The sequence below is a fragment of the Haemorhous mexicanus genome, chromosome 3, assembly GCF_027477595.1.
Source record: "Haemorhous mexicanus isolate bHaeMex1 chromosome 3, bHaeMex1.pri, whole genome shotgun sequence".
Classification (NCBI taxonomy): domain Eukaryota; kingdom Metazoa; phylum Chordata; class Aves; order Passeriformes; family Fringillidae; genus Haemorhous; species Haemorhous mexicanus.
Genome location: NC_082343.1, coordinates 13,634,466 through 13,659,089, shown reverse-complemented (window position 1 = coordinate 13,659,089; position 24,624 = coordinate 13,634,466). Strand labels below are relative to the sequence as shown.

General features: G+C 42.3%; 1 protein-coding gene across 1 annotated transcript in view; it reads left to right on the top strand.

Moving 5' to 3' along the window:
* The window catches only part of ALK (ALK receptor tyrosine kinase), a 306,751-nt gene that overhangs the window by 254,314 nt on the left and 27,813 nt on the right, over nucleotides 1-24,624 (top strand). Inside the window, exons 10-15 of the mRNA XM_059840860.1 lie at nucleotides 3,646-3,740; nucleotides 5,099-5,251; nucleotides 16,138-16,300; nucleotides 20,493-20,643; nucleotides 22,947-23,078; nucleotides 23,937-24,081. Of these exons, the coding sequence (XP_059696843.1) occupies nucleotides 3,646-3,740; nucleotides 5,099-5,251; nucleotides 16,138-16,300; nucleotides 20,493-20,643; nucleotides 22,947-23,078; nucleotides 23,937-24,081 (839 nt within the window). The remainder of the gene's footprint in view (nucleotides 1-3,645; nucleotides 3,741-5,098; nucleotides 5,252-16,137; nucleotides 16,301-20,492; nucleotides 20,644-22,946; nucleotides 23,079-23,936; nucleotides 24,082-24,624) is intronic.

Below are 24,624 nucleotides of genomic sequence, written 5' to 3'. Positions count from 1 at the left end.
ATTTCCCTTAATTAGCCCATTAAGCTAAAGCCACCAAAGCTAATGATTGAAATGTTGGTTAACTGATGATCTTTTTTCAATGGAATTTGAAAGACATCGTATTTCTAAATTAATAGTGGCATTAAACAAGGGAAGATAAAATAATGAACTATTTGTTGCAGAAATGCTGGTCTCAAGAGAAGGTTTGTACTGAAATTGCTTTCGTGTTAGCAAAAAATAAGATTAATAGGCAACCCAAGCAGCACTGATGGTCCTAATAGTGTTTAGAATTCACAGAATTTTTGTATGTTGGAGGCGTTTCTGTCTTTTTTTTTTTCATCCTGATGAACTTGTGGAAATTTTTCAAGAGTTCTGGTCCCAGTGTTCCTGCAGGTGAAATCAGCAAGGCTATCTCTTAACTTGAATGAACTGTAAATAAAAGTAAAAAGCAACCTATTGCATTCTGATATGGGCATGTGACATGGCACTCCCTTCAACAGCAGAAATACTGGTTTGTGTCATGCCTTCAAGGTCTTAGAAACTGAACATTTGATAATTCTCAAAAGAACAACTCTTTATTGACTGAAGAGGCACGACATGAAAAGTGCATCAGTGCATAACACCTTGGGGCATGAACCTTAGGAAATTGCCTGAAGATATTTTTAGAAGTGCTCCATTGCCTGGAGGCAGAAAGAAGGTGCACTGTAGTCTTTGCAGAGGTATCTGTCTCTTATTCTCCCTGAGCTAAAGTCTGCAGTACTGGAGGGAACAGCTGACAGAGAGCAATTGCTTATTTGTCTTTGCAATTAATTTTGCAGCCTCAGTTTAACACCTTACAAACATAAATTCGTATCAAAGTGTCCCTGTCTGCAAGTGGCATGTAGTGTGCACCCTGAGGAAATAGGCTGAGGCTCAAATGCACCAGACTTGGTGCCCTCAATGCAGCACCAATGGTCACTGTGTGCAGGGCACTGATTTTCACTCAGAGCTGTCTGAAAGATGTGCAGCTGAGCCAGGTTCCACCCTACCTCTTCCTGGGCATTTCAGCAGCTGACAACAAGGAAGGAGAAGCTTCTGCTGTATTTTACAGCCTGTGGTAGGTGCTGGTTCTCCATAGCACACCAGAATGTGACCTGTGGTGGTTTAGGACCTGTTTGACACACAGTTCAATCATCTCTGCTGCTGGCACTGTGACTTGCAGGAAAGAGTAGATTCAGAGCCCACTGTGTGTGTCCAACAGCTTTTGTTTAAGTCTTGTATGGCATGTCTCAAAGTGAACAGCTTATGTTTATGCTAGAGCCTGTAATTTCATTTGAAGTGTTGTGGGATTTCAGCTGTAGAGCAAACGAGGGAGGGAGGCAGAGGGAGGGCAGCCAATTCAGTCACAAGCCAATTCAATATCCAAGGATTTTATGTTCCCTTCTGTTCTCCTCCTAGACATACCCACAAGGGGTTTCAGGTATCCCAGCTAAGAACTGTGAGACTGCTGGCAGCATCAGACCGCTGTTGCACTTTTTATGTATTTTGGAAGGCTAAAAATATGTTTTTGTGATATTCAGACTTGTATGGATGGAGATGCCACCTTTTGAGCTAAAAAAATTGGATCATTTAGCAAGGAAAACCGTGTCTTGCAATTTGGAGTTGCCTTCGATGCTAGGGATACTCTTCCTTCACCATATCCACTGTTATTTGTGTCAGACACCTGCTTTTTCATGGCAGCTGCTCATGTCTTTAGAACACAAAAAGTCAGTTTTAGTGAAGTCTCTCCATATGTGCAATGCATATCTCCAAGGAGTGAGAAATTTCAGTGTTGGAACATTGCTGCTTTTCTTTGCTTTTCTTTACCAGAAATAAAGAAGGAGGAACATCATAACTATAGAAATCTTTTCTGTGGTCTGTTCTAAACCCTTTGCACCTTTTGGAGGCTGACAGGAGTTGGTTCAGCTTTCGGTTTTTTGCTTTGGTTGTGTCAGCTTTTCTGAGTCTGTGCCCACCTGTAGCTTAGCAAGAACACCAGCTGCAAAAGATGATGACACTCCAATCTACATATCCTGAAAATATCCTGTTTTAGCTTTTGCCAAACCTCACTGTCCCCTCTGGAAAGCTGCCCTGTGTTGGAGAACAAAGTGGAGGTTGGTTACATTGACACATTCAAAACACAGGAATATGCTGTGCCACAGTAAATATGCACATGACCAGGGCAGCTTCACTGGAATTTTGGTTTTGAGGTTGTCTTGCTGGCAAAGGAGAGGTAGTATTTAAAAACAGTAGAATCACCAAGACTAATGTATCAATGCTAATAACATGCACAAAGCTGAGAGAGAATATTTTAGACCCAGTGCCATGCAGAAAGGACTAGAGTCTGTGAGAAGAAAAAAAAAAATTCTGCCAGTGTTCAGATCCTTGCTGCAAGGAAGAGACAGGATTTCTAAAGGCTTTTGAAATAAATAGGGGTGCCCCTCAAAAATACCTTGTTCTGTCATCATTTTCTTGTCTGAACTGAAACACCTGCAAGAATTCAAATTCTGACTGAACATTTATCTCTAAAATATAGAGCAGGAAGCACCAGCAATAGATCTGCATTAAAGAGACCCACGAATGGTTTAACTTCTGCTGGTGTAAAATGTCAAGATACAACAGAGAATGAGGTTTAAATAATATTTCATATTCACTTGCAGCTTGTTCTACATCATGTGATCGTTTCATGTTTTTATAGTCTCGATGCAACCTCTGAGCATTGTATCTGACTGCTGAGCTATGGTTGGCTGCTTTCAGAAATTTTTCTCTTTCCTAAGCAGAGTATTATGATCTTATGTGGCAGATATGCATTGAGAGAACATGAACTTGCTAAGCTAAGAGAAAACCTAAATCCATGAGTACACACAATTAATGTGTGGTCAGTGTACTGTCAGATTTGAAGTATTTGGTTGTGGGTAATTTTTGCTCTTCCTGTTGACTTGTTATATCACTGAGGGTGAATTTACAGCAATTTTTCTTCTGGTAATGTAAGAGTGGCATAACTTCCCAGCAAAAGCCAGCTTTCCTTAAATCAGGAAGTGATTTAAGGCAAACCTTCTCAGCTTCTCTAAGGAGATAATGAGTTCTGCTCTTCCTGTGGACTACCCAGTGTCAGTTCCTCTCTTTTGTGACTGCCAGGGCTGTTAGACACCCTTTGCTTCCTACAGAGCACATCAACACCAAATACTTTCTAAAATTGGTTCAGCCTTTGATTGCCAGTTCCTTTTAGGAACTCCAAATTACTTCAGGAGCCCTGCCTACTTATTTTTCTTAACACTTTAGAGTGTAAATCACTTGTGAGATTAAAACCTCTCAGGGGTCTGGTTGGTTGGTTGATCTTTTATTTGTGCCAGAATCCAGGGGACTTTGTTTTCTGACAACACACATACACACACTTCTGCTTCCTTCAGGCTGTTTGTCTGGAGGGAAGAGGGGCAATATTCTCTAATTCTGCCCACCTATATTACTGTATAGCTCCCCTCCTCAGATCATCTTTCCTTGCTAGGACTGAGGTACCTTCTCTATCAATTTAATATTTTTATACGTGAAAAGTTTTTCTTCACCATTCAAAAGCTGCTTTAATTGTGAAGAGTTCTGAATTTCATGTTGTTTAGCAGAATTTAATCCAATTCTTTCCAATTTGTGCAGGTTTTGGTTTCAGATCACCGCTTCATGGGAAGAAGGCTCTGATGCCATTATTGCTTTTGACAATGTCTCCCTTAGTCTGGACTGTTATTTAACAAGTAAGTTTTCCTTTTATCTGCTAGTGACTTGTCTTTTATTTGCCATGTAATTGAAATTTGGGAACTGTGGGGAACGGGCTGGCTGTCATTATCTTCAAAAGACTCTTGAAAGGCAAAGGACTATGTCAGAAATCACTGTGCTTGGGCAGAGGACCCCGCTCAGGTGCATCCCTTACTGGTGGAGCCGCGCAGGGAGCGAGTTCCCAGTTAGGCATAAGTGGGCACTGAGACACAGGGTGTGGGAGATCAGCTTCCAGCTGAGGCAGAACCATCACCTGTCCAGCCAGGCTGATGGAGAAGCCAGTCTGTGATTATAGATTTCCACATGACCTGGTTTGCTGTGTGACAGTTATCAAAATGAATGACAACTGGACACTGGGTGGGAAAAGACAGGCATCCTGTGATTGACACTAACTTTGCAATAACACTGGGAACAATACTCCAGTTAAATTAAAGCAAGGTTATTTTATTTAGACTGACATGCATTTAAGTCTGAATCAGAAACTAGGATCTTCACACTCTACTGCTCTGGGGAAAAATTTGGATTCTGATCCTGGCTTTGTGATTGACTGGCCTCTAGAATATGCCCAGTCTATACCTCTGATAGCTCATGCAGATTTTTATTAAACGTTTGTGTCTGACTCATCTTTCATAATCTCATGCATAGTGAATTGCTTAATTTGTAAATGTGTTCAATGATCTGTCACTCTGTACCTCAGACCAACAACTTACATGAGGGCTGGAGAATTGCTGCTCTGAACAAATTAAACTTCTGCCTTGGGCTGAGCAACAGAACTTAAGCACATCCTTTCTTCTCCTACGCTTGGAGCTGCAACCTCTGTAGCCCTGTTTGGACTGAAAACCTCTAAACCACTTCTGCAGTCAGAACGTTTCATCTGCTTTGTGTTATGTTAATTTGCATTGCCTGGGGCATGAGTCTCTCCATTTATGCTGTAATACCTCTTGGGTTCTGTGCACAAGTGCAATATACCTCAAGTTACAGTATTCAAAAAGATCTTAAAATTAGGATAGAGTTAAAGAAAATTCCTCCTGCTTTTACTGGCTAAAAAAAATTTATAACAGTTGCTAAAGATTGTATTCTGTATTTCTGCTTTGTGTCTTCTTTCCCTTAATGTTTTGCCTACCACTCATTCCTGTTTATTTTCCTTTTGTCTCAGCTCCGTAACAGCAATGGAAAGTTAATCTGCCCATTTCTTTTAATACTGTTATATCCTGTGACTGCAGGCTCTTATTCTCAGCACAGAAGTCTGCAGCCCTTATTTTAGCTTCAATTTTGGATTACATAGTGACTCAGTGCCCCTCAGCCATAAACCAATCTGTGATTTCTTGTTTTCTAGTCAGTGGAGAGAAGACACCTCGAGGTACCACTCTAGACTCAAACAGTTTGCTCACCAGTGTCACCAGTAGAGGTGCCCAGAAGAAGTTTGGATGGGAACAAAAGCTCCTGGGAAATCTCCAGCTCAGCAGTGCCCCCTTTTCTGATCCAGCAGGTAACTGTCCGAGAAGCATCATCAGACAGATTTCCAGCTAGCACAGATTTCATTTAGATGTGGCTAAATGCAATTTTTTTCCCCCAAAGCCTTTGTTTAGGGCTTTTCCCAAGTTCCTTACAAATAAAACAAACATGCTCTAGAAAGAGATTACCTTTAGCTGCTAACTGTGTCTTGGTTTTAAGTGTAACAGGCTGCCAGCTGGTCAAAGAGCCAGAGGGGGCCACTTGAAGTAAAACGTGGGTTTAAACTGTAAGATAAGTGTGTTTGGTGTCATGGTCATCTAAAAACGGGCAGGAATCAAAGTGAAGTGTCCAAACTGACTGAGTTTAGCATTTATTAACCTGAACACCCAACCCTAGTTGATACAGACTTGGTTTAAACTAACACAGCCTCACTTTTTTAGTAAATAGTCATTGTCGATTTGAAATAGTGCAGTACTGGACTTAGAAATGTCAGTCTTGTGTGTTCATGTTATTTTATTCTCCCTTACCCTTCAGCTCCTCTTTCCAACCTAACTGTAATTAGCCCTTCCAACTTAATCAGCCTTTCCAACCTGACTCTAATTAGCCCTTCCAACCTAATCAGCCTTTCCAACCTAACTGTACTTCACCTTTCCATCGCTGTCTCCCAGATGTTTCCCTCTCTCCTCTCCCAGGCTTTCCCACATATTCATAATTTTCTGTTTTGGGCCTCAAAGGTGCATTTCCATTTGAATCTGCTTCCTTCCCTCCTCCTTGCCAGCCTCTCTTCCTAACTGGGTCAAGCAGCCACAACCTCCAGCCTACCTGGGGCAGCAGGGCTGACCATGGAAGTGAGGGGTGGCTGCAGGAGAGACAAGTGCTTGTAACAACTGCAACCCTCAGCACCATGTGCAGCTGTTTCTAATCACTTAGGGCAGCTACCTGCCAATTTGAAATATCTGCCCTCTTAAGTTAGAGAGCAGGGTTGATAAATGCCTCCTTTGCTCTGTCAGTAAGCCTAGGGATTTGTAGCTGCTGCCTCCTTCTCTCCCACTCTTCTGCCTAAGAAGAGTTCTTTGCATCAGTTCTTTTCTAGGCTGTATTTCACTTTGCTACTTGCAGTGTTCTGTTGAGGTGTATGGACTAAAGGTGTTAGCTCTGATGCTGAGAGCAGTCTGGTCAGCGTGGCCAAAAGCCCCACAGAGCCCTCAAAGCCTCCCTGAAAAGCTGGATCCATGAGCCCACCCCGTGCTGCCAGAGCAGGGCAGCTGCTGCTGCCTGAGCTCTCTTGTGAAGCCAGCTCTGGCAGCAGAGGCTGAGGGGACAGCCTGCAGGGTCAGCTGAGTTGCCATCACATGGAGTTTACTGATGTTTTACGTGCTGAGCATCACACAGCAAGAAAAGTGCAGAAGTACTGTCAGGAGCCTGGAGGGAGTGAGACAGAGGCAATGAGCCCACAGGAGAGGGTGCTGGGCTGGGTGAAGCTGCACTTCAGCTATAAAGGTTGTGTTTAGCTCTATTACAGATGCTGCGTGTGAGCCTGGGCTGTCACAAAGGTATAATTTACAAAAGTATCTTTATATGTTCTCTTTGAAGATCCTTTGAAGTTCTCCCTTCAATATCTGTATCTCTGTTTCCTGCCTGTAAGTGGAGTTGTCTTTTAAGTGCTCTCAGTATTGCCCTTGGGTCAGTGATCTCATGGTAGGATCTGTAGGCAGGGATAGATTATGGATTTCTGGCTGACTTTCTGTAGGTGGTGATGTAGTTTCCTAAGGCAGCTATACATTTCCTTCCAGGGTGCCTACTGTTTCAGCAACAGGAAAAAAAACCCACATTAGATTTTAGATGCAAAGTTAATGTAAAAGTGTGCGTTGGCTAGAAATCCCGTGGCTGTAAATTTTTGTGAAAATTTTCTTATTTCCTGCTTGTCACTAGACTTGACATCATCTAGCTCTTCTGCTCCCTGTCCTATCTGAGAAATTCAATTTAAAGAAAGGCTCGGATGGTAGAAATAAAGGGAATCAGATTTCATGAGGGTAGAAGAGAAGGTCACTGAGGTTCTTTGAGCAATTAAAATAATTTGTGATGACCTTGGGGTGAAAATTCAAGGCAATTCCAATCTAAAACAGCTTGCCTATTTTCTGGGCTTTATCCTTGGTCTTGTTCATATTCTGTCTAAAATTGTCTCTAGCCCTTGGGGTTTGAAATTACTCCTACAGCAATTTTCTCCCCTAGTGCCCTCAGAGTAGACAGGGCAGAAACAGAGAAGCTGAGTGGCTGTTTCTTGCAGTGAAAGTCATTGCATTTCTGAGGGTCTCTGCAGCACCAAATTCCCTTTTCCCTTTGTGTTGCTGAGCCCCTGGTTGCTGTCAGGAAACACTGCAGATGCTCGTTTGGTCCCTGGGCTATGTATTTTACCCAGCTTTAATCTTGTTTCTTTCTGCATCCTGTAATGCATTTAAGAAACCTCAGGCTGATTCTGAGAAGGCCTTTCCTTTGATGGGCACATATTTACTGTTGTGTGAGTGAACCAACAGTGTGAACCACCCTGAAGTCCCAAAGACTGCATTGACCAATATGAGCTCAGCTAAAAGTAATTACAGTTAATAGGATCTTTGACTTGTGTGATGGATCACATCCTATAATATTTCCTTCTTAAGAAATCTTACTAAAACAGAGAACTGTGCTCCTAAAGCTGATGAGACAACAGGATAATAAAATGCCCTCCCTAAATCCCCAGGCCAGCTTAGCCTTCGCAGCTGGAGCTACAGTCTGAAAGACAGGTAGCACTTTGTTTTCACAGCACTAAATCCAAACAAGCTCACTTGTTTTCAAGGGCAGGGGCCCTCCACATGCTGCTTTGTATCTGAGCACAGCCTCTTATATACACACCTGCTGCTTTTGCCTGTCCTTGGAAATGCATTTTCAGCAGAAGTGATGGTTGGCACCACCAGCCCCCCGTCCTCTCTGTCCTCAGGCCCTGCACCTTCTGACTTGCTTCTTCAGCCTTGCCACTGGTGGTCATGGCTCAGAGTGCCCCCAGGGCATGCACACTGGAGACTCAAAACACACCACACAGCCACACTGCCAAACACCCTAAAGCTTCAAGTAATGTGTTACCCTCTGCAGTGTGTCACACCTGGGATCAAGAACACACCAGGCAGAATAAGATCTGAAATGTCTACAACTAATGTGGTGGTGTTGCTCTCTCAAGTTCCTTGACGACCAGGACCAGGACAGAAAAGTTCCTGTGGTTTTCAAATCACACAATTACTTGCAGTGCAAGGTGGCCATTAGATAGATGTTCACAGGGCAGTGCAAATGCTTTCCTTTTCAATTAACTAATGATGTGTTATTTGCTGGAATACCAGCTTCTTGCTGAAAGGTTGCTGGTGAAACTTGATTCTAGATGCAGCCTGAAAAAACAGTTGTAACAAGGTCTGCATATGCCAGAAGACTGAATCAGTTTTAATGGAACCAGGATTTTTCATTGAGATGGTTAAATCTGTACAAAAGGCTGAGTGCTGTTTATTCTGTTGCAAACCCAGGCTTACTTTGGCTTTGGTTTTCAATTGGTTAGGTATTAGTTTAAGTAAAACTGAAAGCTTCTCAAACCATACTATCACTCAACTACCAATTAAAAAGTCAATTTATATCAAACCAATGCAATTCCCTTTTATACACAAGGCTAGAGTAAGGGAAATTCAGGCACATAAAGATACAGTGAGCAATAATGAGGAACTCGAGGTAAACAAATTACTATCACAGCGGCTGAAGGAGACAAAATAGGATTCTCAGTAGGCAAAAGGAGATAACAAGACACAGAGCAATCAAGCTTTAATTAAAGATTTCTGGTGCTTCTGAATAGGCTTTAAATACCATGAGGATAGCCTCTCTTTTGATATTTCAGCTTCTCTTCTGTCCCACTGACAACTTATTTGTGTCATGGCACACAGTACAAAAATGGCATGTTGTGCAATGTGCAAAAATATTCACCTCCTCTCCCCTCAAATCTTGCATTGTTTTATCCCTTCTGCTCTGCACATCCACCAGCCATTGTGCAGCCCTGATTTCTTGCATGGAAACTGCCATCAAATAATTTTCTTACCCAAACTGGGTTACTGTTTTCCTCCAATCTCTTCCCCACAGCATTTAGTGGTTGCACAGATTTTGTGTTTTCCATCAGGGAGAGTCCTGTTTTGAGCACTTCCATGGCTGTTTCTCGGAAGAACTCTCAGTCACATTAGTTAATCAGATGAAGGAGCTGAAAGGGACAGCAGAGCAAGTATTAAGTAAAAGAAAATTACATTTGGTTGCTCTTTGTATGCAATTATACTAACTGAACTGTTGCTATAATACAATAAAGGTATCTGCAGAATTGTATTTTTGTATTATGCATCAATTAACACAGTAAATAACAGCCCAGTGCCCCCCCTCCAACAAAAGCAGCATTCAGAACGGTGATGGAAATGTTCAGACACAACAGTGGGATCTCACAATATGTAGGTATGAATTTCTTTATTGCAGTGTTTATACTTGCTTTCTCTGTAGGATTGAAAATAGCAATGGTGCAATACTGAAAATCAGCATGCAACCAGATACAACCTAGCAAAGTTGAATTGGCATAATTGCTCTCTAGAGTTAATCATGCACTTGAAATAAACAGGGCAATTCACAGGTTTCACACCTCCATTTCAAAGCCGCTCACTCTTAAGAATGGCAGTTTAAATTGTACAGAAACTGCTGTAAATCTCAGAAAATGTTTTAAAATAATTTTTCCACCTCCACCCAACTTGGTCTTTGTTATCTAACGTGCATTTCTAGCATCCTTTGTAATTATGAGCAAAAAGAAATTCCAAAAAGGTTGGTAGCATGTATCACTTAACACCCTTTACGGAAGACTGTGAATCATAAAAGGGAAAAGAAATTAGTTTTCTTCATGCTGCTTTGTTAGTGCCTGGTTTCAGAAGGTGGCAAGAAACAAGGTGTTCTCATTGCTGTCCAAAGCCAGTAGTGCTCTTACCCTCTTACACTGACCACAATTTCCTACAAGAATGCCCAGAGAGTGTTCCTTATTTATAAACACTTAAGAAAAATCTAAAGCATGAACCAAGCTTTTGAGTATTTCTTTGAAATGATACTCAGGATCAATCAGGCATATGTTTGTCATCACTGCAGATGCTCCTCCTGTTTAACTGAAGTACCTTCCACTGCTGCCCTCATTTAGAAAATAAAGATAGAAATAGTAACTCCAGAAAGAGTGGAAAAGCCGACCTCTCTTAGTCTAGCCATACCTCAGTAACTGGTTCTTGTATTGCTGGCAAGACTCACTAATTTCTATGGTCATTTTATATCCCCTTAATAGCATTTTGTAGACACACTTAACAGGTATGGGACTGTGATTGTGAGCACAACCTAGTTCTGCCATTTACCATCATCTTTCAACCCCTGCCCCATTAATCTCTGGCAAATTCAATCCTGGGAAAGGTAATAATCTCCAATTACTGCTCACAGAACGCTGTTAAATGGCAGAACCCGAAGCAAAATTGAAATCCTTACCTCACTGAGCATGTTTCTTCTATATGCTTGTAGTGTATTTTGCCTACAGGCTTCCAACACAGACCACTGGAATTATTGGTAATGCATAACTGAGATTGCTCATGCACTGAGTAAAATCTGCAGCTCTCCACACAACCCATGGGGCCAGTGGCAGCCAAATGTTAGTGCAGATTATGGTGGGCAGTTTCCTGTAAGCCTCTGATTTCCCATATTGGCCAAATATTGCCAGGCAAGGGAAGCTTATGGAAGTTGTTGCAACTAGATGAAGCAAACATTCCTCTTGGTTGTGGCATCAAGCTTGATGACATCTGCCTGAGAAGAAGAGGTAAAATGGACTCTGTGAGGAAGAATTAATAGCATCCAAAAGTTTAGCCACTGGGGTTCTTGTGCGTCTGAAACATGAGAATTTACAGCCCTAATTAATGTGGATTTTTACTCTGTTGGAAGTAGGAATAGCCTTTTGGTCTGAATAGAGGTTCTCACAGCAAGTTACACAAACTGGGTACACATTGTTTTAAAGCACTGATGCATTTCACTAGCATCTTACTCTGGGTTCCAAAATAAGCCAAGTACCATGGTGCTTGGTTGGCAGTTTGCTCAAATCACTAAAGTTTGGGTGGCAGTGGGTTTAAACTGGGTTCAGATCAGCTTGATTTGACAAATGCCAGTTAATACATTTAGACCCTTGAGGTACAGCCAGAATGCCTCTGTCTGTTTTGGGGCATGGAGTTTGTGAGCTGTACACGTGCCAACGAAATTGCTTTCTATTAGAAGTACAAATGTGCCTTAGGCTTTGCTCCATGGTTTTCCCTTCAGTGTTGCTGGTTGTTATTTGCAACAGTGCCTGCAGCAGCATTGCCTAGGGCTGCAAGTAGTATCAGAGCTTCAAACAAATCAGTCATTTTAAGTCTTGTGGGGTTTTGTTCATTTTGTTTTCCAAGAGCACGACATTACTTCCTTCTTGCTGTGGCTGAAATCCAGCACCTTGATTGCTGGGCATTTCATGTGTCTAGACAAACTGTGTGAAAGCTAGAATATCTGCTGTGCAAAAGGATGAGCAACTGTATGTGTAAATATATCAGTCAATGAATTAATTACAGAAATAAAAGTTATGACGGGAGAAATTTTTTTCACTTGTTTTAATAGAGCCAAAAATACATTTTTTTGCCAAATGTTGCTTCTGGGACCTTGCCAGTTGTTGGGGGGCTTGCCAGGGAGCAGGAGGGCAGGTGAGTGGGTGAACATGCAGAAACTTCATCTTTCCTCTGCCATGTTTCTTTTAAAAGGGAGGATTCTATCAAATTGAACTGATGTATAAATTATTCACTGAAATGTAGTACTCCAATCTGAATCTCCACTTTTTTTTTTCCCCCCTCCACCTCAAACATATATTTCCATTTTTTCAAACCTGGGTAGTATCTTGCAACTACCAATTGCAGAATATACAGGGACCCTACATTAAGCTACCTGTTGTTTTTTGTCATAGGAATGCTCAGCTGTTTCTGGACACTGGGTATGTGCAACTTATGTGAAGTTGGGCAGAATTCCACAATCTGCTAGTTTTTGGGAGAGGTTTAGCCTGGAAAGTCCTGCTGTTCTTCCCCCAGTGTGTGAGATGCTGGCGGTGTTATCCTGCCACACACTGCAGAAGGAAGGAGGGATGGGTTGTGCACTATGCAACAGACCACAGCCATTCACAGATGGAAAAAATCTATGCTCCTCACCAAGCTACTTAAGGATTTTCGATTCAGTGCTGCTGCTTTAGTCTTTAGAGATCAAAATAATGCCTCAAACTGAATTACTGTAAACTGCTGTGGCATGCAGCAACCTGTAGAAATGCTCTCTCCAAGCTCATAAGACATGCTGCAGTCATTTCTAGAATCAAGAGAAAATCAATACTTTGCAGGGAGTGAAATCTTACTTTTAAAAAAGTAGTGGTGGGTTATTAAGGCAGGCAGTGCCCTGTCTTGCTGCTGGGTTAGAGGTTTCAGCTCTTGGGCTGTTGTATCTGCACACTGAGAGTTGGCTTTGTGAAATGGTGGGGGGGGAAGTGAGGAAGTTTTAGTCTGTATCCAGAATTGTAACTAAGATCCATCTGTCCTAATTATCTTGAAGTGAGGGGCAACTTCTTCCTGTGCCATATTATGTCCTATTGAGTTCTGTGACAAAGCTGTTCCATGTTGGACTGGCTTCCAGTATTTATAAAAAGGAGTAGGGCTGCTTGCACATCAGTGCAGCGATGACAAATGAGGAGATTGTGCAACACCTGGCTGTAGGTTTTACTAAAATCTCTGCTAGTTTAAATCACGTGCAGTCTCTCCATGGACTTTACTTGGGCCAGAATTCCTCCTGCAATGTTTTGGGCAAAAATCACTACCCAGCTCTACTAGCTCTGAAATACATCTTTTCCTGTTCTTGTCTACCTGAAAAAAGCAAATAAATATTCTTGTTAGCACTGGCTGCAGCACCTGGAGAACCTGGGAGGCTTTGCAGACAATCTTGTATGCACCACTGTCTCCATTACAACAGGACCACTTTAGAAATCCAAGATACCACCTCCTGTGCTCAGTTGTCTCCAGGTTCCTTGCATTGTTGTTCCTGGCATAACATAACTGTGTTTTTTTATTCTCCATCCTCTCAAGCTCTGAAAAACTCAGATTGATTCATCCCAAATTGCCAGCAATGTGTGCCTTTACTCTGATACTGCCTCTGCACTGGGAGTGAGCCCCCTCTAGTCTGCCCTAAAGGCAGAAAATACAAAAGCTGTTCTGGTTGCTTCAGTTCAGAGTCTGAAGGTGTAAGGTCTGCAGCAGAAGATGTTCTCCTTCTGTTCACCCAGGGCTTTTAAGGAACCAGAAGGCCATTTCAAAGCATTTTGGAATAAGATGTAGTTCACAGATCCCGAGTCCCTGGAACCCAGTGGGAGCCAAGAGCAGCCAGTTTCAGGTCCAGCTGTGCTGTGTATTACATATGGAATCATCTAGAGATAAGTTTGCCAAGGTCAGATAGGCTGATACCTAAGGAACATGTGTTATTTCAAGGGACCAAATCAGAAATGTAAAGCTTATCCACAGCGGCAGTCTGCACGTGCTGTGGTCTGTCCTAGCTTTTATTACTTCCAGTTTTCCATTTTGATTCTCTCATGTTTTGGGCTTATTGTCTCCTTGAAGGTCACCCACATCTACCTTTGGGAACATGTTTGATATTTCACAGGAGACATCCAAGTGGCTTCTTATTGTTCCACTTACCTGCCTGCTTTACTAAACATATGTTCCAGTGCAGGTGGCTAAGCCCGCTGGGGTATTGCAATGTTAAATCACTGTGATAGCTGACAGAATGAGTCTCTCATCTTCCAGCGAGTGTGAGATTTTCCTTTGGGTTTGGGGTGGGTTTTGCAAGGATAAACACAAGTAACTTCTGGTGCCAAACTGTTCAGAGCTACTGAAGCATTTTGCTTTAGTAACTTCTAGACCTTTCTTCCTTAGGTGCCTTTACCCTCTTATCTGTTGTTTTGGTGGCTTTTGTGGGGTACATCAGAAGCAAAGGAAGAGAGGAAAATTCTTCCATTTTTCTGTCTAATAATTTTAAGATTTCATACTGCCACCCACTGCAGAAGGATTGGAGAACTAAGTGAAATTAGTATGTAAATGAAACAAGTAACAGTGACAAAATCTGTAGGGGACCCTTGCAGGGGAGTTTTGAGAAGGGGTGGTGTAGATTTTTCAGAAAAATGGGATTATTCTCTCAGCAGAACTTAGACTGGGAAATTTTCTTACAGAGTGGTAATTTTGCACAACACTGTATTACCAACATTTTTCAGAAATACCAGTCACTGTATTTCTTAAAGTTCTGTCAAATTCTTTGATCCATTTCATTCACTGAACTCTTTTTGTAAGAAGGAATTTCGCTGATCTTTGGGATTAGTTTGTGAAAAGGTAATTCAGACTTTTTCTCTGGCTAAGCTAATGTATTTTCTTGTATTTCTGGAGAGTGAACCTCTCCAGTAACAGCAGTGGTAGAACCCTTGGCCTTGCTCATCCAGACACGTGCAGACCATCATTTCTAAACCACATCAGCCTAGACAGTAGCTCTGAACTCCAAGAAGCAGGTCAAGCTAATCGTAGAACATCCTAAGTTGGAAGGGATCTGCAAGGATCATTGAGTCCAACTCCTGGACATTGAGTCCAGTTAATGCCCTGTCTGAACAATTTAGTGTCACCACCTAAGGAATCTGCATGTGTGGTGTTGCTTTTGTGGAAGCTGGTGGAGAAATGGTGCCCTTTGAGAAGGCCTTGGAAGGCTGACTGGACCAACCTCAGTTGTAGAAAAAACTTCAGATTCCAAATCTTTTATCTTTAATGGCAGTAGAACTACCTAATGGAGTTTATTAGATTGTGTATATTAGATTATTAATAAGTATGTTTGATAAATCATGTCATGTTTGCAAAAAATGCTTTGTCCTCTTATTTACCATCTAGATCTTAGTTTTGATTGTATATTAAGTATTTCCTGATATACTAAAAAACAGGACAAGGTGGGTTTTACAAAAGCATTGTAGTCTTGGGGCTGCAATGCCCCTAAAATGAACCTTTAATGAAAAGGACATAATTGCCACTGTCATGTATTCAAATTTTTAAAATTAGATTTTTTTTTTTTTGAAACACAAATTAACAAAGCCTTGTTCTAGAAATCTATTTGTACAGGATCAGTACTTCCAATTGATGAAAATGGCTGTAATAGGGGGAGGCATTGGTCTACACCCACAGATCTGGCCTAGGAAATGCAGAGCTGGATGTTTGTTTTACAGGCCTCAGCCAGGTGTTTTGCTTTCTGAAGCTTAATTTGAGTGTCCTGTGAGCAAACAATTATTCAGAATTCAATTAATCTATTGTTATGTTTTAATCACTGTGATGGTGTTGTGTTTACAGGTTTTTATCTAATTAACAGTTACTTTCCCATTTAAAATAAATTCAATAACCAAATGTCTCTAGAAACTGAAAGGGCTGGAATGCACCAGCCTTGAGATTGTGAATGAACACTTAACAGCCCAGAGAGCAGAGCCTGAAACTGGGAGAAGTCTGTTGGATTTTTCTCTACTCTGTGCTCTTTGGCTTTTTGAGCCTTAGGAAAACTAAAACTATGTTTATTGTTGTGATAGATTTCTGGAGGTGTTGATGAAAAGCTGTCAAATACTGAGGTACACAGAACTGTGAGACTTTTAAAATAATCCTGGGGGTATTTGTTTGGGTTAAAACCTCAGGGCCAGGTTCTGCTCTTGGTCCAAGAAGCAGAGCAGCAAAAGAGCAGAGCAGCTCCTTGGTCCTTGGCTGTTGGGGTCATGCTTTGCACGTGTCCTCCTTTCAGATCAGTGGCTGTTCACAACCTGTGGTGCCAGTGGACCCTATGGCCCCACCCAGAGCCAGTGCAACGATGCCTACAGGAACTCCAAGCTCAGAGTGGTGGTGGGAGCTGAAGGGATCCTCCAAGGCATTCAGATCTGGAGAGTACCAGCAACCAACACATACAGGTAAGGGAGCTGTCTGATTGTCCTGATATATCTGTGTTCAGAACGATCCAAGCTGCAGATACACGCCAGGCGTTTTTGAAGTATTACATTCAGAAGTTTGGCCACATCTACTGGGGTTTCGCTTATCACTGAGCCTGTGATTTCCAATCTCTCCCATCTCAGATTTGCTCCCTGGAAAATGCAACTTCTTTGGTGAATGAGAAGAAACTTTCTGAGGCAGGCAAATCTTTAGCCTAAGTGGTCGCAGGTTGGGAGAGCTCTATCAGTAGCTGAAAATGAAGCATTTTCACCTCCCCAGACCAAGAGGAATGCATTTCATCATTTGGCATTTGTGGAGCCCTGGGATCAGAATGAGTTTTTCCCACCCTTCACTTGGTGTGGAAGGCACAATCATGTTGTCAGCATTTCTTATGGGCCAGCTTGCATCAACCTCTGCTCAGCATCTTCACTTTTTTTGAATCTAGAGACAGCAAGCTGAGCTTGTAAGCCTGGCTTACCACAGTAGAATCGATTTTGGAAGGCAGCCACCTAAATGGTAGGCTCTGTGATACTCAGGGTTCTAACACTTAAATCCCCCTGTGGAGTTGTTTTCAAAGAGAGGTGATCAGATAAAGTTCAATGCTACTTTATCAGATTTTTACCAATCATTTTTTCCTTTTGCCCTCTCTGGGGAAAGAAGTGCAATCGAAGTGTAGTTCACTGTATCTGAATGGCAACGTGAAGCCATTACATGCATCATTTTGTAAGCAGAACTGTCAGTTTGAACCAGTGACTGTCTACTGGTGGTTTTTATGCACCATTCCATATTGAAACCAATGATGGTGTCTTGGGTTTCAAAGCAAAACATTCCATTGAAAGCTTTGAACAAATTTCAGTTACATTTTTCTGAGCTCATCTCTTTTTTTTTTTTTTTTTCTTTTATATGGAAAAAGAATGCTAATATTGAGGGCAGATGTCAGTCTCTAATAGAGGTCTAGGGCAAAGCAGTTTTGAGAGACTGGCTAGGCTAGGCACAAGTTCTGCCTGAGTGCCTATTCCTACAAGGATTGATGGTAATGCAAAAAGCATTAATGATACTTTACCCAGCTATCAACAAGGAGTTGCCTGAGGTGAATAGAATTTTTCAGAACCAGCATCCAGTAAATATGGTTATAAAGTACAGCCCAAAAATGAAGAGGCAAAACAGCCCAAAAGCTTTACAGCACTGTCATTTTTTTAATATCACAGTCCAAGAAGAGCCAGAATTCCTGTGCAACTGCAGGCTGATTTTCTGCTGCACAATACAACCCCTGGGCCCTGCAGGCATGACTTGTCTATTTAAGTCCTATAAACGACCTAACAGACTTTTAAGTTCTGTATAGATAATAGATGTATAATGTCGTGCATAACATATATATAAAGGGATGACATTCTCTTCTGCACCTCTTAATGCTAAAGTAGAAAATTCACAGCCTGGGGAAAGCAGGAGGCAATTGTGGGCTTAAATTAACTTGACATCTTCCTGATTCTGGTCTGCTGAAGGGGTAGCAGAGTCCTCCAGCATAGCATAGCCCTAGGAAAATGTCAAGTTGCAATATCAATTGCAGGGCTTCCCAGAGCCTGGACTTACTGCCTGTGTTTAGCTCTGCCCTGCAGTCCTGCTGCAGTCTGGGTGCTGTAAGTTTTCCTGATGGGCACTGCTGAAACACCTGACACAGGGAGAGAACCCTCCTGCTGGCTGCTGGGCTCTGGAGAAAGCTGGTGCTCTGCCATCTCAGTGTGTTTTACACTGTGTAATGTACCCTCCTGGAAATTGCTCAGGAAGGATATTGATTTTGTGAACATGACGCTGAATATGTGTTATTAAAATACAGACAGCTCAATTCTGCACAAAAGTCTGCAAGCACAAACCCACCACACCCAGAAAACCCCATATGTGAAGGTCTGGGTAGGCTGCCACACGCTGTAGTGCCCACATTGGAAAACTGGAGTTTTTACATGCTCTGGTTCACTCTCATGGGACTTCACATTGTGTAATAACAACGAAGTTAAACATTTTAAAAGAATATTTTTTGTTTCAGATTTCCTTCTAAGCATCCAGAAGTTCTGGTTATCTAGGTCTCATGACCAAGTATGAGAGAAGTGGACTGTAAATTACACATCACCTTCCTTTATCCTACTTCTTTCCATTTTTAAAGGAAGAGCTTTAGGTCCATTTTGCTGAGTGCCCCATTTGTGATCACTTCCACTGTCCTCTCTTCTCTATGGTTCCTTTTGTAAGGTGGCACAAAAACACAGCCCATTGGTGTGCAAAAAAGTGTCATTGTGAGTCAGCCAGGCTAGACACAACATTTTCTCATACTCTCAAGACTATCTCCAGTGTTTTCCATAACCTGGATGTTAGGGTGCACGTTTTTCTCCAGCCCTGGTTTGCACTCTGCACATCCTGACCCTCTCTGAAGGTGTGGGCTTCTTTTGCAGATCCCACAAGTGTCATAGTAAAAGAAAAGAAGGAAGGCAGTTGGGAGGTACTCTGTGTTCTTGCTCTGAATGGGCTGAACCTTTGGTCAGGGCCAGTATGCTTAAATGGCTTCCTTACCCCTGTAAAAGAAAGGTGTTGCTAATGAAAGGGATCCTCTTAAGGTTTGAAGTCAAGATAACTGTTTAAATAGTGACACCTGTTTTGAATAGGGAATGAATGTCACCTGAATATGCTGGGCTTTATTTGTCTTCAGCCTTTGGGTGAGGCCAGACTGGGTTTCCTGAACTTTCTGATATCACTGCTTGTATGCAAAATCTGTTCTTACATGGAAAAGTATGGCCCCTACTGGCAGCCAATTAGCCCTGCCAGCTTGCTGTGCCTGGTAGTGCACCTCATTAGCCATTGCAAAATTCTACAGTAAATCAGCTCAGTTTTCAGATTCATGCAGCATCTGTTCAGGGTGGCCCAGTGCTGTGTCCATCACTTTTTCTGCTGGCTCTGGTACAGCCTAACTGAGGACTGATTGCTTTGGTTATCAGCGGTGGCATGAACATAATCATGTCACATTGCCAGGATCTAATATGCTTTATGAGACACTGCCTGTTTGCTGGCAGGACTGTGCTGGGCAGAGAGCAGCCAGGGGCTGGAGGAAAGGAGGTGTTAAAGCAGAGCACCTAGGCTGTGCCTGGTAGGAAGCTGAGAGCAATTTTTGAGTTCTGAGTCCTGCAGTCTCTGATTACATGCTCCAGGTGGAATTTTGCTCTCACAGAAGCACATGGAATGCTACTATCAGTGGAGAATTGCCTGCTTATTTCAGATCCAAACTGGGTTGCTGCACCATCATTCACCTGCTCAGAAAGTTGAGTAACTCTGTGTTTTGTTTCAGAAATGTGTGTTTTATCCTGATTTTTTTAAAGTGCTTTAAAATCCTTTGCTAAAAGCTGCTTTAAGTATGCCCATTGTTAGGAAGGGAGAGGGAGGAGATGAGAAATACAATGTTACAGCCATATCTTTGGGTACACCAGCAACAGTAAGCACCTCTGAATCTTGAGTGTTTGAAATAAAAATCCCAGGGCCTTAACGGAGACTGCAGCAGCCTGTGTGTAACCTGCCCACTCCTGGCTGGAGACAGGGAGGTGTTCCTGACCACCACAAGTTTGGCCAGGGGGCTTTTGCCTTCCTTGTTTACTGCAGGTAGTGTCATCTCCATCTACTTTTCTCTCTGTATTCCTCTGGTCCTGGGAATAAAAGAGCTGTTTTCCATCTGGTCCGTGCTACCAGGACCAGTTATGCTGTCTGCTCTCTCAAATCTCCCTCTGTCAATCTCATGCTTAATGTTCTCTTTAGCCATATGTCCTGGTTTTACCAGCTCTCCTGCTTCTGTTCTTTCTCTTCCTTGCTGCAAACTTTTCAAGGATGTGCCTTCTGGGAAACCAGATGTGTTTCACATATTAAAGCTGGAAACTATAAGGACTTGCTCACTCTGTTCTCAGCTGTGTTTGCCCAATAATCAATGTGAAAGAATCTGTTTTGTAGCTACCCAAGCTCACAGATTCAAACAGAGCAGAAAATCAGTCTTCAGGATTTGGGTTTAGGTTTATTTAGAATGTCAGGTCTTCAGAGCACTGTGTTCAGGTATGCAAAACACTCAGTGCTCTGAGGGGGTTTGTGCTTCCTTCCACCTGCCTGGGACAACTCAGGTGGCAGCCTCCTGTTTTCTTTTTCCTGCAGCATCTCAGGCTATGGAGCTGCGGGTGGGAAAGGAGGGAAGAACACCATGGTGCGGTCCCACGGAGTTTCTGTGCTGGGAATTTTTGACCTCCAGAAGGATGATACACTGTATATCTTGGTGGGACAGCAAGGAGAAGATGCTTGTCCTAGTGTAAGTGATGGCCTTTCTGTTTTGCCTTCATCCCTTCTATCAATCCATGGAGTTTCATCTTTTCACACAGAAAAATGTTGTCCTCAGGAGGTTTGGGGCTATAGGAGTCAAGAAATAGCTACAGATTTACTGGGAGAGCATGAGAACATGAAGCACCATGTCCCTGTGCTTGCTTCTTTTCAACATTTGGGTCCCATTGATAATACATAACAGGTTCCTGACTGTCTGAGTATCTCAGAGCACCTGTGTGGGGGCTTGGAGACAAAAGACAGCCCTGCCTTCCATTCCTCTGGAAATCAGTCTTCAAGGCTGATTTTGCAGGGTTTTGCCCTTGTTCCACTATTGAGCCCAGCCCTGCCATTATCACCTACTCTGCACCTCTAGAGACACCCACATCACAGGGCCTGCTTGGTTATTCTCCACAGGGGAAATAGGAAAGACAAATAAATCATTGTTGGGTCAATCCTGATTTTTATGTTACTAACCAACCCTTGCTGCAAATGTCTTGACAAAAAGATGGGACTATTTGCATGCACAGTAGTTTGTTAATTTTTAAGTATTCTTTGGAGTAGGATGTGGGAATAGGACACTCTCATGGCGCAAACTAAGCCTTTTCTGATGAAATTTCACCTACAGGTTTGAGCTGGACATTTAAATGATGTGCATTTCTCAGCTGATAATGGCTGGCATCCAAGAGATGAAAGCCTAGCAGTCTGTTAGAGCAGAGAAAGGTTGAAGGATATAAAGAAGTAAAAGGGGTTCTCAAGGCTGGCTGCTGAAGTAAATAATGGTAAAACTAGAATTACACATATCTACAAACAAACCATTAATATAAAGCCTTTTTGAAATGAGAAATGGCCTAACTCAAACGTCCATCCAGCCTCTTTAACTAGGACATTCCAGCTGAGGGTAATATATGGACTCATTAAATTGCAGGCCACTGTAATCTTAGTGAGAATTTATTGAGTGCTAATGTAATTCTTTCATTGAGGCAAAGAGATTGCATTGACTTGTAGAGGGGACTTTTACTAGATTGGATTGTAATCAGTTATGTCTTTGCCATGAAGGATTATTTTTTTTGTAATCTAGTGGTTCCTTTGGGTCATTGACTTTGTCATTTTATTAATCATTCCCACCCAACTCCAAATCAATTAAGGAGAGGGAAAAAACGGGGAAAGGAGGACTGTTAGTTCTTTAGGCAAGTCTGTACACAAAAGGGATGCCACTCATTCTCTAGCACAACTTAGAATATATTGTGTGGTCAGCAGAATAATTTGTAATTTGAGTATGCTTTTATCAAGTTTTTCTTCCAAAAGAAAATACATACTTGAAAGTAGAAGGAAGCAGAAGGTCATTCCTACTATAACAAATGTTTGTGCATTTTCCCCTAAAAGTGTTGTTGGTTTATTAAGTTCAGTGTGCATTATATGTGCAATATAACAAGATAGTGTTACTGAGACAAAACCTGTAAAGTAAAATAGGCTAGAAGCAAAGTTTGCAACTTGAAAATGCTCACAGCAGGGTCCTGCTTGCCATGCACTTTAGTGTTCCAATTTTAAACCAAAACAGTAGTTAGGTCATAGTCCTGAAGTAGGTATAAATGGTGGTTTAATGTTGTGATTGAAATCAGTTAGTGAATCTGGGGATTTGCCTAATACTGAAAGTTCACTGTGTTCAATGATAATTGATGGAAGGGAAAAAATGCCAAGTAGGAAATGTGGAGGCTTTTTAGTGAGGTATTTTCATTTACATCAGGGGAACATTGCAGTCGATGGTGGGATTGCTGCTCTTTTGGTAGGCATTGGTAGTTTCAGTAAAATTCCTGCTAAGATATCAGAGATGCACATTGGCTGCTTGGCCCAGCCGACAGGAAATGAGGTAAACAAACTTGGGTTCTCTGTCTCTACCGTTTGGCTGTCGTGTGACACAGGACAAGGCACATGCTTGCCAAGTTACTCCCTTCCTCCACTTGTGAAATACAGACTGTTAGTGCAGGGAAATATTTCCAGCAAATTCTGCACCATTTTGTATGTTAAAAGTTTATGGAGGTGTATTACGTGATAATAGGTATCAGCACTGAGCTTGCTTCAAAATAAGTCAATTTAAATGGCAAAAAATTCTTCTGGTGAAGGTTGAGGCAGAAAGCCAGATTCTTCCAGAAGAGCATTCATTTGGTTCTGGACATGTAGTTTCACTGGAGGACAATTTCTTGCTTTGGGATGGTGAAAGGTTCATGAGGCTTCTGGGGGCACAAGGGAGTGGAGGTTTCTTACCTGAATTCAGACTTGGTCTTCTGTTGGCAGACAAATGATGTTATCCAGAAGGTCTGCATTGGAGAGAACAATGTGATTGAAGAAGAGATTCGTGTGAACAGAAGTGTCAGTGAATGGGCAGGAGGAGGTGGAGGCGGGGGCGGTGCCACTTACATATTTAAGGTATGGAAACACAGTCCCCATGCACCTTCAGCATCCACACATCCTGCCTCTGAAAAATGCCTTATGCTCCCCAGGGAGAGGGTCCACAGAGTGACCTCTGGGTGTCCTTAATTTCCCCTTGAGAGATGCAGGGGTCTGGGTTGGCCCTTCACACTACTTTGAACTGCTGTTCAGTATGGCCACACTTGTTTCAGTGGCTTGAAGTATCCTTTGCAAACATAATGGGTTGAACTGGGTTGGGGTTTTTTAATAAAAACTGAGATGCTGAAGCACAGTTCTACAGCAAAGGGCAAATTCTGCAAGACTTCATTCACCTCTGGCATTGTAGAATGTGAGACATCAGCTATACATTTAGCCTGACAAGGAAAGCTGAGGATAGCCTGTATGTTTTCTGTTGGCAGTCCTGTAGCAGTGGACCACTGATGTTTCCTGTCCTGTGTTAGCTGAGACAGTGCTCATTCCAAACACTGGTGTCAGGGGAGACACTGTGCAGGGCAGTGCTCCTTAGATGTTTCATTTGATAAAAGTCATCACATGGGACATTACAGGCTTTCTAAGAGCCATCACCATGGTAGATACAATTCACAGAGCTACTGCTGTTTCCTGTAGCAGAACTTGGCTGCTAGGACTGCAGAACTTGGCTGCTAGGACTGCAGAACTTGGCTGCAGGACTGTTCTTTTATTTTCTATTCATTAATTTTCTGGGTGTGGGTACATAAATAATGCAATGACAGTGTGCAGTGCTGAGCAGCCCTAGATGCCTGCTTGGTGCAGCATGCAGTAACTATGATGAGGCTGAACTTCCATTTCCATGTCTGACTCAGTTTGAACATTGCCTTTATTTCTGAATTTGTTAAGATGGAGAACGGAGAACCAGTCCCCTTGATAATTGCAGCAGGGGGTGGTGGCAGGGCCTACAGGGCCAAAACGGACACATTTCATCCAGAAAGACTGGAGAATGATTCCTCTATTCCAGGGTTGAATGGAAATTCAGGAGCTGCAGGTAAGGAGAGTTTATTCCTTTTAGTAAAACCTTTGTGAATATGTGGTACTCCCAGATTCCTCCTCCTCACAAGAAGGTGAGGCAAAGCTCATGAAAATACCATTCAGGGAGAACAGAGGGTTATAACAGATGCAAATAGAAGCCCCCACAGTGCTGGATACTTGGGGTAAATAAGGCTTTCAGAGATAGTATAGCCATAGCAATGGCTACGTTCTCCCAAAATAATGCAGTGCCTCTCATAAACAAAGTTGTTTGATTTTTGATGTGGGAGTTTGCAGTGCCAATGTGACTCTCCTGGTCTCTGCACTGTTTTGTGCTGTGTGGACATACTCAGAGTTTTTCTGGCTTATGCAGAAAGAGCATAATTGCACCATGTCTAGAAGTCTCTGTGCAGAGACCTTGGACTGAGCAAGCAGCAGAGCTGAAAGTGAGTCACTGGCATGTGGTGTGGAGAGCAGGAGTGGGACATATTTTCACACCCCTTACAATAAATTCAGTTTTTTCTACTTTAGAATTGGGGTTGGTTTATTCCAAGAGTGTATT